Raw genomic sequence first — 15,071 nt, forward strand, 5'->3', positions numbered from 1 at the left:
GACGCCCCGAGGACGAGAGCCCACACGCTGTACAATAGCTCAACAAAACCTCTCTTCTCATTAACAGCAAACAATCCAGAAAGAAAGTGTGTATATCAGCTGTGAACAAAAATAAAAAAATGAAACATTGAAGACATCCCTGCCATTATATTTGCAAAGTTTTTACTTGTTAAAGAATGTGTGGTCAGTATCCAGTGTGACTCCATCAGAAGTGGTGTTCTCTGTTTCATAAAGCCTTCCTGCACACAGAACATGATGACAACGTGTAAAGGACCTTGCATGTCTGCAGCGATGGCAGGTGTCTCCAGATCACATGGATATATATGAATATGCAGGTAAAACACTGGCCTTTTTTTATAGGAATGAAAAATATCTTGATTTATCAGGATGTAGGTTTTTTGCTTTTTGCATGTGTGTGTCTTGTGATTGATGCCACGTGATACGTACAGCTCCTTGGTGTAAAGGCCCTCCCAAGCAGAAATATAGCAGTGGTTGAATCCCGTCCTGTTGTCATACGGAGCCTTTCCAGGTAGCGGACCAGATGAAGGCTGTTTGCTTTTGTGCTCTCGTGTGGCGGACTCACAGCCTGAACCTGAACACATCACTGTTTCCTCACCCCTGCTGGGGAGGTTGTAAATCAGAAGTTTTGAGCAGCGGTGGTCTGAGAGGCAGGTTTTCATGCTCCACTATGCTGATTTGCCTCAAGAGGACAGAAACAGGAGGACGAGGCCATAGTGGCAGCTGTAGCATTAACACAGGATAGATGTGGGATACTGTGTGAACTCATTGGCCTGTTAAATATCGGGCCAGTTTGCTAGCTTTTGCAAAATCTTTTGATTTCTATTGACTTCAGTTCATCCTGCATGTTGCCAATATCTACTCACTGTTTACAAAGTGATGCTGATGATCACAAACGCATGATTTTTTCCTTCTCAAATGATGTATTTATCAGACTTTGTAAATATTTTAATGAGATTCTGTTGAAAGGGAAGGGAGTGTTACATGGCACACAAAGTGTCAGAGAAGGCTGTTAGTGTCAGAGGTTTAATGATGTGAAGCAGAAGTAGAGTTTCTGATATGCATATATATCGAATGTATATTTATATGACGCCGTTCATGTTCTGATAAGCCAATGTTTCTGACATGTTTTTAATGTACTTTTTATGCAGTGCTGAACTGTGTACTTAAACTGCTACTATGTGTATCGCTGTGCATCTTTGTACTAAATGTGTTGCTATTGATTTTCTAAAGTTGTGTCTATGTCCACACTCAGGTTAATAAACTGAAGGAAATGTCACGTCTTCTGTTTCTGTGGATATGAAAGCAGCGGCAGCACAAAAAGAGGACTGAAACGACACACAAAATGATCACAAAGACACACAACACAACCACAAAAAAGACGCAGAGTGTCCACGGAGAGACACAACATGGCTAAAAGGGTATGAGGAATCACTGCACATAGATGTACCACTGCTACAAACTGATGCAGAACGACAACCAAGAGACTAAAAGCAACCAGAAAGAGAGACAACATGACCACAAAGAGATGCAGAATGACTTCAAAGACATGCAAAATGAGAAATGGAGGAGTGGGCGGTGACAAAAAACACTTGCACCACATTTGTGTTTTACTCATCTGATTTTTTTTTTGTTTTTGCTTGGACTGGCGAGATAATGAATTACAGCCTGCTGCAGTGTGAATTCAGCATCAAAGAAAACACAAGAAAAAAAGGATTCTTAATAAAAACTGTCCAGATTTCATCCTCATCGCACCTCCATCCTTCAGCCCTTTTGGGCAGTATGTGAATTTGTTGGTTCAGTGCTGCTGTCTTTAGCACAAACCAAACTGAACATACTGTCATAAGAGCCAGACGGGGAAAGAGATGTGTTTGCAGGGGACTGATGTTCATGTGAAGCGCTTGTGTTTGGTACGCCTCAAAACTCACATTCTGAGCTGATACATTCTTTGTGTATGTTGGTTATATTATTTGTTGTCATGGTAACTCTTCACAGCTACACCAGTGATGCTGAGCTGCATCTGTCGGTTAAACCGAGAGCGGCTGCCTTAATGATGTCAATGAACTGCCTTCAGACAAACTGAAATACTCGTTGTTGGTCATGAAGACGAGATAAAATTACCCTCCGTCCCATCATCACTCTGTGTTTACAAAGGCTTTGAGTCACTCTTACACCTTCACCAACACTGATTTTATCCACTGAAGAGAATTACAAACATTGCACTGCTTCACGTTTTTAATGAGACTTCAGTACAGTTTGATATCATTTCACCTTCACTGCCACCCTGTTTATCTATCTCAGTCAACTCACTGAGCTCAGCTTCAGATGCACAATTCTACTGCCAAGCTTTTAATGAGGACTCAACACACATCCCACAATCCAATTACCCACATTAGTTTTGATCTAGTCCAATTTCTCCCATTAATTTTATGGTCCGTGGCTCCAAGCTATTTCTCAGATCTTTTGACCCCCAACAAACTGGCCTTTCAGGTCTTTACAAAGAGTCGAAGCATCAGCAAGTTTTTACAGTGCCAAGCACACCTCCTCCGTCTTCATCTTTCAAACAACTTTTGAAGACTTTGTACAATGTAGTTCATACCTCAATGCTGTCAGCCAACTGGGCTGGAAGCATATTATTTTGTTTTTTTCTTCTTAGTCATTCAGTTTGCTTGCCGATCTCCCTCCCTGCCTGTACACAGGCAGCAAACTGACTCAGATCCACAACATGGTGCTGCTAGAATAGCTTTATATTTATTATATATATATTTGGACTGAGCTGCAGGGCCTATCAGATTACTTAGACTGCTTATTAGGTTAGGACTGATTAAATACTTCAGTTCTAAGAATCTAGTCCTGTTTTTTTTTTTATTCTTTTTAAGGTGAATTGTAATGACTTTGGTGATTCTTTGACTTGTCATTTAGTGCCATCATCAGGTCAAAATTTGTCCAGTACTTTGCTTTACCAACCAATGACATTTCCATCAGCTGCAAGACTTTGCTTAAGGCTAATTAGAAAACTTTAGCATGCCAACATGCTTGATGGAGAACATTGTAAACATGAAACAAAATTTGGTACTCCCATATTTCAGGCTCTTTTTCCCATGTGTGCTAAATAATCATTTGTTGTTAAATACTTTAAAAACTTGCTTACCACATGCATGTTACACACTGGTTTATTTATTGTATAGGCTATTAAACAATGTTCCTTATCCAGTGGAATCCCAATAGGTCCAAAGAGAAATCTGAGGGACAAGGTGTCCAACCCTTCAAATGAAACATCTTCAAAAGGCAGGAATCACTCTTTGGTGCTAATTGATTATAATCCATGTCCACACACCATATTTGTGCCTAGTAGTAGACAGATAAAGGTTTAATTAATGCAGTATATACACTACAGTTTCCAATTTGTAATTGGTCCCCAATGATAAAAAGTTTCAAAAGAACTCTTTCAGTATGCTGCAAATACACTGCATGCAAGTCTCTGTGACACACACACACACACACACAGATACACACAGTAAACACACAGCAGAAGGGAAAGCTCTTTATTTCTCTCTGCTCAGACCTGGACCAACAAAACAAAGCTCCAGCGCCTGAGACAGCAGCAAACAGTCCAGCATCTCTCCAGCATGATGTGACTTTGAGACAAACTACTAATGAGAAAACACATTACGTCACACAAATAAAAACATTGTTGTTCAAACCATTCAGACTTCGCATTGAACCCAAAGAGAGAGAGAAGCGTGTCCTGCCCCGGCTCTCTCTCCTCTGCTGCTGATAGCTAAAGGTGTGAGTCATGTGACACAGTCTAAAGCAGTCTCTTCCTTGCTCCACAGCTGTCAATCACTGTTCCCTCAGCCAACAGCACAGCTTGCAGTCGCTGTGGCTTGGGTTGGGAGGGGGGGTGTAGGGGGGGCAGGATGTCGTCGGGGTAGGCAGTGCGGGATTGGTTGCTCGGCTTAAACTGCGTGAGATGTGATTGATAGAAGGAAGGGTGGAGGTGTCATGTTTGAGTGCCACAATAGCAAAAACCACAAATAGACAGACAGATTTCGTTCAGAATGGAGTTTAAATTGGTTCAAACTGATTTTTAGGATTATTTTACTGGGCTGAACTTTGTCGGATGACAAAGAGCAACAGTTCAACTCACAGCTGTGAAAACAACAGGAATACTGAGAATGTTTGCTAGGTGTATGTGTTGCCAGTGTTTAACTCTAACATGATATGAACTTGTGTGTCCTGCAGGTACGCAGTAGGCTCTGTTGTGTGTGTACCCCTATATCAGTGTGTGTGTGTGTGTATGACCTTTACTCTGTCTCTGTGTGTGCATATCCTGTGTGAGGCTATCTGTTCTGACCACTTGCAAGCCATTCTGAAGGCGTGCAAACACACTCTTCAGGTTGTGTGCGTGTGTGTGTGTCTATCTGTAGGCCCTGCTGTGCCGGGGGTACGGCAACATGATTGCGTCCACGCTACCTTCGCTGTCCGAGCTGCTGTCAGAGTCGCTGCTGCCGGAATAAACCCAGAGTCCTGGTAAGACGCCGACGCACACCGCCGCCGACGGCAGGTGCAACACGCCTTGACCGGAGCTCAGGGGAGCTGAGGGGGTCTTCGCCGTCAGGCCGGGGACTGTTTGTTGATCTTCAGCTCCCCTCGCTTCTCCTCCTGCTCCATCCTCCTGTTCTGAACAGCACAACACACTGTCAGATCCAGAGCTTGGAAATGCAGACGCCCCTGCATCAGGCTCTTTTTTAAAAGGTCAGAGATAAAAATATGAAGAACAGGAATTTCTCAATTATTCAACCATTATAAGCGTTGCCAGGCATTTCACAATGCTGTAGTCGCAGACGTTGCTATACACTGCATATACGCAAAACTGGCTTTATAGGCAGGTTTCTCAAAACCCTTCTTTCAAGCAGTTTAGACCTAGAATATGAGATTAATGGAATTAATTAGTTGTAAGGACAGAAAATCAGCTGTCAGACTTCAAAAGCCTAAACAAGAGCTATACCATATATCAACTAGTGGATCTGTTTAATATATCTATATTCTTGTATTACCAAAGGATCAAATAATTATGTATACATGGAAGGTGTTACTGGTAGTAACAAACTTTGTTTTTCACCTGACTCTGTAGCTCCCCTCAGCTTTACAGAGCACTTTTGCTCCTTTCAGCTCATTGTTTTGGTTTTATGGCCAGAGTGTCACTGTTTTAGTTCATTCTCATCAGCCTCGATTCCAGCAGCAGCAGCCAGCTGTTCTATTATAGTGAATACTGGACGAATGAATGCTACTCCTGTGCCATGTTGGTTGGATATGTAAATGGCCAGTGTTTTCTGTTCTGCTTGCCATACTAATTTTATGAGGGTAAAATATGTTCATGCTGTTTTCTGATTGCTTTTTGGCCAAAACAAGTGAACGCAGCCTTAACCCCTGTTGCAAAAATTGCACTTGTAATGCAGTCAAAGTGAAACTTAATGATGATGAGGCGTTACAACGGTTGCTGTTTCTATTACTTTTATGATAATATGAAACACGACACTACGTAAGAATGGACACCTAACCTTTGCTAATTTACAGCTAAACCCAGTAACAACAACCATTCCTTAGTGTCACTGCTTCAGGGGATCCACTGTAAGTGTTGAGATCATATGGATCAGCTGGTCCTGGGCTTCCTGTAACTCAGGTTTATCTTTTCTTAGGTTTCAAATACGAGGCAAACGTGCCTAAAATGTGAGTAAACATGGTGTAACTGAACCCACTGAGTATCAGATGTCCACTTCATGTAAACAATCTATGCATCATTCAGTCACAAGCAGCGAGCTGAATATGATGATGTCTGATAAGTCTTTGGGCACACATTCCTCCTTAAAATCCTCAAGCTATAGCCCACCTGTGTGTCGCTCTCCATTTCCTGTCGTTGCTGTTGCCGTTGTGATTTCCACCTTCTGTTTCTTACTGCTGTCTGATGACTGGGAGGAGCTGGGTAAGAGAACAAAGACATTTGGAAGAAGTGAAGCTGCTCTAATCAAGATTTTGATGTTTTCAATGGCGGAAAGTAATTGGCAGCAAATCATTATTCAACCGTGCAGTTCCCCTCCGCTCCACAGAGTGACATAAGGATAGGGATATGGCTGAAAGCCTGGGGAATACCTAAGTGAGCGAATCTTGAGTTCACAATTCACCATATAATTTCACTTTCACTGGCAACACATTTGGCCACAACAGGCAAACAATCAGTTAATGCAGGTTTAGAGGGTGTGTATGTGCGTACCTGCGTCTCTTGACAGCTCCAGCCAATAAATGGGCCTGAGACAGGTGGCTGGTCCTTTGCTCCGGCCCTGAATGTTTAGGTGCTGCCTTCTTGTCGGGCTCTTTGCGGCTTTCGGTGGACGCCTGCTTCACTAGAGCGCTGTGAAAGTGCAGAGTTAAGGTGGACAGACCCCAATGGAGCCTTTGAGAGGGAGCAAAGAGTTGTGCTCAGGGGGCAAGAAGAGAGACAAGATCCATGCAGCAGCAGTCCATTCAACAAGTTACATTCTGCCCTCCCTTTAGGAGGAGCCATCACATCTTTTGTACAGTGTGCTGGAGAAAGTGACACAGTTCTCAAATGCTAAGAAAAGCACGGAGGCAGAGAGAGGTGACACAGATAGCGTCTAAAAGGAGACCAGGAGATGGACAGAGCTCAGGAGACGCGGAATTGGGTCGAGATGCAGAGACAGAGGAAAATAGACACACAAAAAGACAAAGCACACAGGTATAAGACAAAAGGACAGCAATCAGCAGACACAAAGTGGGACATATGGTATGTGTGTGGTAGAGACGAGCAGTCCTGGGTGTGCACTGCATTAACTCAGGTCTGCACCGGTGTGTCTGCGTGTCTACTGCGTGTTCACAGCAACTGCTTTAAAGCGTCGCCGTAGTTACCAGCCTATGATACAGTTTCCACAACAACCCAGTCTCTTCTTCATCTGCAGACAAACCTGTCTGTCTGCAAAGACAAAGAGAGAGTGACAGAGAGAAAGAGATGAAAAGCACAGAGAGCTACAACCAGCAAGTGAAAGCCCTGGACATGCAGTCACATGTGCACAGAGGTGGAGTATTTACACTTTGATGTGAGACACAGTGCCTATGGATTACAGGCGGTGTGTCCCAAATACATGAATTCTTCCCAACTGCTTATCATATTAATATTAATCAGATGTACCAATTCTATTTTTATCATAGGACAATTCTAAATAGCCGGGGGAGAGCTGGTGAGCAGACTGACCAACCCTAAACACACAATGCACCATTTACTTTGACTAGTAACTAGTAAGCCATATGGATCTGGTCGTCTGTGCTGTGCAGACGTGCTGCAAAGCAGTGGCGAAACAACGAGCACAGTCTGGATGACCCTGATTAAAGAAACAGAAATAAAACAGAATGTGATAACTTGCAAATCCTTTTGACATTTTATAGTAGACAATATATTTAATGTTTGACCTCATCAGCTTCATTGATGTCTGTAAATATCTGATTATTCTGAATTTGATGCAGCACCACATTTCAAATAGGCTGGGGCAGGAGCAACTAACGAGTGGGAAAGCTGTGGAACGCTCGAAAACACCTGTTTGGATCATTCCACAGGTAAACAGGTTGATTGGTAACAGGTGATAGTATCATGATTGGGTATGAAAGGAGCATCCTGGAAAGAGTCAGGAATTCACAAGCGAGGATGGAGCGAGGTTCATCACTATCTTAACACAACAGCAAAATGACAGTGTGTGGATGAGACTGACGCAGCAGTACCAGCTGTTTTAAGTTGACGTACAGAGATAACTAGATGGATGTATCTCTATCAATAATGCTAAATAAATAACAATCCCCACAAACAAAAAAATTGGTAGCAGCGACACAATGTCAGGCTGGATGAATGAAGTGAAACAGATTGGAAGTTCAATCCAATTATTGAGCTACATGAGGAAGAAAATCGCTTGATAACCACAAAGATGTTGCCTATAATAATTTTGTTCTTCAGATAAAGCTGAAGGATAAATTTACAGACCAGACCAATCTGTGAACAGCATAGCTGTTACGTGTGGTACCAGCGCCATGTGTACAAGGTGTGTGTGTGTGTAATGTATGCATGATGCAGTCCCAGCAGGAGCTTGACTATGGTGGCGCCGAGCCTGCCTCTGCCAACACACATTAAGCTGATTATCATATATGCACCAAGAAACTGCCAGTTAGTATCATGCATGTCTTTCAGCTTTTAAAAACCTCCATGCAATATGCAGTGCAGTATGGAGAAAACTGTTGCTCTTCTAGAACACACCCACACTCAACACTATGGACGGTTTAGGGGGCAGTGAGCACGCCTGGCTCTCATCATGTAGCTTCATCCAACCAATACATTTAACAAACATCTACACTGTTATAGCTGCTGCTACTAGTGCCAACATGACACAATGGTTAATCAATTATCTGGCTGACAGAAGATCCACCAATTAATGGTTTGTGTTATTTATTATGTATGGAAAATACTGAAGATTAGCTGGTTACATAGTAACTGCACAGATTTCCTTGCTTTTGTTCATTTCATTTTTCCGTAAAATGTTTATTCTTCTGGGCTTGGCAACTCCATGTGCCTGACTATTTGCCATTTAACAGCCTTAAAGTCAGGTAAAAAAGGATCAAACATAAGTGAAACCAGGTGATCTGAAGCTTTATCCTGCTGTGGATAATCATGATCTAAGACTCCCACAAGTTTAAAACATCTCTCTCACTGTACGAGGACAACAGGCATATTCTGGCTGCAATGATAATGGATGACTTCTATCAACCTCTATCAGTGGGAAGTAGGAACTGCATCAACGCATCTCCGGCACAGCTGATAGCTCCCACCCTAACATGTCCAGCAGCCTGTAACTGACACAAACAATAAAGTCACATTTCCACAGCAGAGATGAGCGAGGCGGCCTAATGCAGCAAACAGGAGAGGCGACAGAAGAGGTAAACAACCACAATATAAACACGAATGATAATACTGCTTTGTCAGCTTGAGCATGAAAGACACTGGATGTTTCAGTGGAAAGCGAGTATTTCGGTGTCAAGGCTGGAAGGAGTAGTAACTACATCCTAGATGCATTATGTTTGTTTTTTTTTTCTTTTACTGGGCAGTAAGCGTTTGCTTAATTCTGGCATTAGATGTAAGAAATAACATGAAAAGTGTTGCATTAGATTTTTAAAGATATAGTTGAAGGCATGCATCTTCTTTTGACTGTCTTGGTGTGGAGCCAGTTTCAGCGTTTCATTTTCCATTTGAATTGATTCTTCTTTTAATATAATGCAAACATTAAAAAAAAAACCCTCACACACATTGTTGTGTCAGCATGCATCTCAATAAAGTACACTGACACCTGTCGCACAGAGGGCCACAGAATGTATGTATGCAGGGGTGCACAGAACTTTTTTTAGTCAGGCACTCGGGTGAGCACCAGGAGACAGTGCTCACCCCATATATAACATGGTCTTAATAAAGACAGTCTTCCTCTCTGTCACTCCTCAGTTTCTCTCTCATTGGCCTCTACTTCAGCTTCCTGCATGGTAAATGATGAAGATGCTCCTCTCAGTCCGTGGTTGACTCTCAAATCAGCATGAATGTGCATCAGGGCTGAGAGACGAGTCTGTGACAGACGAGATCTGTACTTGGTTTTTATGATGCTGAGCTGTGAGGACCCTTCTCACATGCTGCTCTGCTCAAAGGCAGTGGAAGAGACATTTAACCTCCTTGTTGATGTTGGAGTAACAATTTGGATCGCTCGTATTTACTATTTGGACCAAGTCACGCTCAGAGGACGCTGCTGACGTTTTCCTGCTTGTTTTAAGTGCATCCAGTCTCTCTGTGGAGTCTCTGTCAAGTTGCAAAGGTGGTGTCTGTGTCGTCCTCTCATCCTTTAAAGAGCAAAACTACAAACTCCAGATAGTTTGCGCAGTGCTCTGCATCATCCATGTTCTCCCTTAACATGAATCGTTTGCACCTCCAACATTCACTCCAGGCTGCTTCCATAAAGTAAGATCCTCGGCACAGTGAGTCACAGGACGAGTGTTTAGCCTCATGAAATGCTACGAGACAAACATCACACAGAGCCCGCTGTTGTTCTTCATTCAACTTGTTTCAGCTTGAATAGCTTGTTTGCTAAGCTTGTGCCACATTCATGTGCTTCTCATTCTTTTTGTGTCTCCTAAATAATGGATGAAAGAATCTCTCTGAGCACCTGTTTTGTCTCCTCGATGTGGATGTTAACAACATACCTTCCAGTTCATGTCAGCACGCTCATCGCTAGGATTCAAACCATGACGCATCTTGGAGCCACTTTTCAGAAAAAAAGTCTTTTCTTCTGCTCGGGTTCAGTTTTTCTTTGTAGGTGGACGCCAGAGTAGCCTCTTAATGTCATTATGTAATGTTGTTTTTCTCTCACAGCAGGTTCCTTCATTGGGTCCAACATGTAGACAAGAAACTCATGTGGACGAACAATGTTGATTGATGGCCAATGACAGTTGCTGCCATCTTCTTCTTCTGTTGAGTTTTATGGTGGCTGCCATCAATAAGTGCTGTATTACCACCATCTGCTGGACTGTAATAGGTCCACAGTGCAAACTACTGACACTGTCCATCCAAAGTGATCGTACTCACGACACTGTCCATTCTATCATCCAGACCCACTTCCACTGCTGCCTGGTAAGCAAAAATGCATTTACACATTACACGTTTCTGATTTTTGTCACTCATATGTACCTGTGTAGCAACTATGTGCGCCCCGGTTAAGTTTCTCCAAATACCACTTAACCATTTACATGACTTGTTACTCTATTTTAATAGATTTGTAGTTATTTGTATTAGATGTATGTAGATTTGTACTGAAATGTGTTGTGTGGGCACTGTATTGGAAGTTGGAATTGGATTCAGAATATTAAAACTGGAAGGCAATAGCTTCAACCCCAAATGTTTTTCTTTTTTTGCCTGTGGAGCACATCAGGTTTCTCTGCTGAACTCCATGACTAGTCGCCTCCAATCCTCATTTCATAAACAACAAAATAACACAAATGAGATGCAACTGCTGTGACTTTCACCACACCTCAGTGCTTATTTTAAACCTGCAAAATCTGCTTATCACTCACTAAAATGGGGGACAACAGAATCATGTTTTTCAGCAAATAATCACACAGCGATGCTGGCTAATTAAAATGTGTTTTTTACATAAACAAACCCGCGATAAAAGGATATTCTGTACTCCAACAGTTCCTGCTTCTCTTCATCTCTGCGTTGCTTCTCCACCAGGCACTGTTGCCGGGAGACCTCATCCAGGAAGCTGGTCTCATCCTCGTCCAATCCTCTCACCATGTTCCCTGTCACCATGGAAACAAACATGCTCTCAACACATGGCATGAGAGTGACTGCATTTTTCAGAAAACAAACCTAACCAGTTTATTTTAAATCCACACACAAGTGACCTTCATGCGAAATGAAAAGCCTGAAATCCAACAGACATTTACAGTTAAAGACAATACGGCAGATTTATGACATTTACTGTGGAGTTCAAACAGACATTTTTCAACATAATAAAAACTGTTTTATGAATTCTTGAATTGAATGAGTTTGAATTCTTTCCCAATTAATCTCTAAAACAATGTACGCAAAGGACGGACAGGATATGGCTTTGCATGTACCCAACCTACTGATGCAGAGCAAAGTCATCAGAGATACAGTATTTACTGTGGAATTTGTAAGACTGGAGCTGACGGCTGCAAAACATTCTGCTGTTCTTACAGCAGGTTTGATTACTTGAAATGATGCTTCTAGTGAAATAATACTGTAAAAAAAAAAAAAAACAGAAAAACAATGGAGGAGCTGTTGTCTGCGTAGGGCTACATCCTGTCCAGTGCTCAGGTTTGTGACAACACATGAATGCAACACATTAGATAATTCAGGTGGCCTATTCATGTAGCCTAGCTAACAGAGGACGAAGGACATCAAACAAACTTGGGGAAGTTTAAAACTACTGATTGTGCAAGGAAATAGATGCCATGGAGGCATTTTGATTTAGTCGGCAATGCAGATAAGAATGGAGCAGTTGGTTATTTAAAATGTAAAGGTGTCGCATGTGACGAGATACGACAGCAAGAAGTCTGGGGATTCAGCCTTGAATCTGAGCTGAGAAACTGCGTCATCTATTAACAACTGGGTGTGTTTGTATTTTTTCACCCGTGCAAATGCATGTGCCAGCACTGCCTTCTTTGATTAGACCCTCCCCGGCCTGTTCAATGGCTTCATCTTTCAAACTACATGCCCGCTGATGATATTATCAGTTTTGCAGGATTTTGAAGGGCAGGCTTCTCAACAGCCACAGAAAACATTCTAAAGCTGTTTTCACCGGTGAGGTGTTTTTATCCATGAGAACTAACCTGACCTTGATATAAAAAATTGGATGTGCGCCTCTTCAATCAGGAGAAAGTATTAGAAGGAATGGATTTTGAGAACCATCTTTTGGAATGGTGGCATATCCCTAACCACAAAGCCATGTTGGTCAATCAGAGGCCTGGGAAAAAGCTATTACCATTAGGTTACCTGCACCTAGTGGTTAGATCCCACTATAGCGAGGACATGCCTTTACCGTAGCAGACAAAGGAGACAACGGCGCACACTCTGTTGTCTCAAGGCAAAACCACTGTTTGCCTGTCTACATGTCAACAATGTAAACAGAGTTTCTAAATATCTTCAACCCGAAAGGAGTTTTCCAAAAGTTCAACTCATAGAAAAGGCTGTTTGGTCAGATGCCCATGCACAAGGCAAAAGACTCACTGAATTTGAACTGCTCCTCATATTCCTCTTGTTTCTTGTCCTTCTGCTCCTGCAGTCGCTCAAAGAGAGAACGTGGATCATACTCCTCCTCTGGAGCCTCTGAGGAGTACACAAACAAGTATGAGGATATTCGCACAGCTGTGTCTGTTTTAGAGGTTTGAAGCATTTCTAATCTTTGTGTAAGTGGATGCGTTCTTACCCTCCGGGTCATCAGGTTTCCTGACTTTCTCCCATTCTTCCTGTCTCTTCTTCCTCTTCTCATCAAGCTCAGCTTCCGACACAAACTTCCTGCTGAGGTCGACACCCGCTGCCCCTCCCCCTGCCATTACAACTGACCTGTAAGCAAACACATAGACACACCTTTCTCCTGAGTATCACTCTAACAAATTATGTTTTGTAGTCAAGACTGACAGTTTATTACTGTTCCGCCATTATAGACTATTAGGTGAAGAAGTCTACAGGAATGGGGCAACGTGCTGAGAATTTATGGATTCAATTCAATTAATGTTTTTTTTTAAATCGATTAATACTCAGCTTGCATCCCTTATCAAAACCATTAAAACAACTACTGCACTAAGCCATTACTTACCTGAGTGTTAACCAATCAAAACAACCTGAGACAATTCAATGTTGCAATTGTTCATTGAATGTTGCTAATAAAGTTGTGTGTAATGTTTGTGGAAACTCCCAGTGGACAGAGCAACACACTACTTTATTCATCAATATTAACACATTTTTGCCACAGGGGCCTCTGCAATGAATTCATCTGTTTGTGTAATGTTTCAGTGATCAAAACATAATAACACCATTAGAGCCTGTGAAAACAAGCAACAGGGCTGCTAAAAGAAGTCTGGATTGATGCTATAATGTCAGAATCAGTGCATATCGTGCCATACAAAACAAACAGAACCAATACAGCTGCAGACTTTTCCCGGCATTTGGACTTTTGCAATCCAATTATCTCATGTTGGATTAACCAGTGAACCATTTAACAGGTCACATCCCTGAAATGAAATCTCAAATGTCACCATGTTTTATGTAGGCTACCTCGTGGTGTCATTTTGAAAATACATGGAAACAGAGGTGGATTGGGAGATGCATCAGAACTTCACACAAACAAATTTGCCTTTACTTGAGAAATGATGTCCACGTTTTGCTCAGACTGAACCACAGATTCAACTCCACATTGATGTTCAAGCTATAGTTCACACTGGTGTTATGATGGATGCATACTGTATGATGTTAGTTTTTATGTTTTATCATTTAACTGGTGACACACTGCTGCACTGAGCTCAACAAAAGGACGACAAATGAAAAAACATAACAACCACTAGATAACGACAGCATGTATGAGACTTTAAGTGTGTTTTTAATACCGTCATGTCAAAAGGGGACGCAACCGAACGCAACCTGTGAGGTTTTGGCTCCCCCTTGTGGTCACATTTAACCATTACAAGTAATTGAAAATGATCTCAATTCAACTGTTCTTCTTCAGCGGAGACAGCTCAGCAGAACCATAACGATTTGCAGTGAGGTGACGATCGAGAAAAACATGAGGAATGCTCAAAAGACCAAAGCGTGTCTGTAGCGACCCTGTTGATTCACTCACCGTTGCGGCGACGGTAACAACGACAGCTGCTAAAGGTTAGCCGTTAAGCCAGATGACACACTCGGCTAACGAAGCAATACATCGGCAGAGCACGCAGTCAGCAGTACAGTGCTCAGAGTCACTGGCTTTTCAACGCTGTAACGTTAGTTTAGGTGCTCGAGCAGTAAAGCGGTGGACACACAGACGCCTTGTGTGCTGCAACCCTCGGCTAGCATTAGCTTCATTAGCATTCAAACAAGCTGTTGACACCGCTGTTAGCAGCAGAACACCGTGTCATGTTGCAAAAGCAGAAGTTTCAGATGCATAGCCGACTACACTTGAATTTCCGCTTATGATTGTTTCATATTAGATTGTACAATTTATCTGTCACTGAAACTTACCAAGCTCGGTATGATATATCACTGCTCCAAAATCGATGACGTTTAGTGTGACTGTAAAAATTGCCCGTCAGGATTTCCGACGTGCGACTTTAGTTCCGACCTGCTTTGCTTTTGAGTTCCGTCAAGTAGCCGTTTCTGCGGACACATAGTAGCTAGAGGACACGCCTTTTAATGAATGGTTAGGTTAGAGATTAGAAAAGATAGATATGAAGTGGGTGTG

At 42.3% G+C, this 15,071-nt stretch overlaps 1 protein-coding gene across 2 annotated transcripts; it reads right to left on the reverse strand.

The window, feature by feature from the left end:
• Positions 1-3,549: 3,549 nt before the first annotated feature.
• On the reverse strand, positions 3,550-14,891 carry psme3ip1 (proteasome activator subunit 3 interacting protein 1). 2 transcript variants are annotated; one of them, XM_041939837.1, is made up of 8 exons: positions 14,852-14,891; positions 13,062-13,198; positions 12,863-12,961; positions 11,288-11,409; positions 6,293-6,432; positions 5,912-6,000; positions 4,495-4,701; positions 3,550-3,982 (listed from the first exon to the last, which is right to left on the reverse strand). In XM_041939837.1, the coding sequence occupies exons 2-8, from the start codon at positions 13,186-13,188 to the stop codon at positions 3,978-3,980; spliced, it is 789 nt and encodes a 262-aa protein (XP_041795771.1). In that variant the 5' UTR covers positions 13,189-13,198; positions 14,852-14,891; the 3' UTR covers positions 3,550-3,977. The 2 variants fall into 2 exon arrangements, with proteins under 2 accessions (XP_041795771.1, XP_041795770.1); XM_041939836.1 differs by having other exon boundaries at positions 3,550-4,701.
• Between the last annotated feature and the right edge of the window lie 180 nt (positions 14,892-15,071).

This window comes from Chelmon rostratus, chromosome 6, assembly GCF_017976325.1.
Source record: "Chelmon rostratus isolate fCheRos1 chromosome 6, fCheRos1.pri, whole genome shotgun sequence".
NCBI classification, from domain to species: Eukaryota; Metazoa; Chordata; class Actinopteri; order Chaetodontiformes; family Chaetodontidae; genus Chelmon; species Chelmon rostratus.

What these genes read in the sequence shown, in the direction of transcription:
- psme3ip1 (XM_041939836.1), bottom strand. Translation starts at nt 13,188, where the DNA reads ATGGCAGGGGGAGGGGCAGCGGGTGTCGACCTCAGCAGGAAGTTTGTG. An exon ending in GAAACCTGATGACCCGGAGG is followed by an intron (nt 12,962 to 13,061) that starts GTAAGAACGCAT and finishes TGTACTCCTCAG; the next exon opens with AGGCTCCAGAGGAGGAGTAT. An exon ending in TGAGGAGCAGTTCAAATTCA is followed by an intron (nt 11,410 to 12,862) that starts GTGAGTCTTTTG and finishes CCATGGTGACAG; the next exon opens with GGAACATGGTGAGAGGATTG.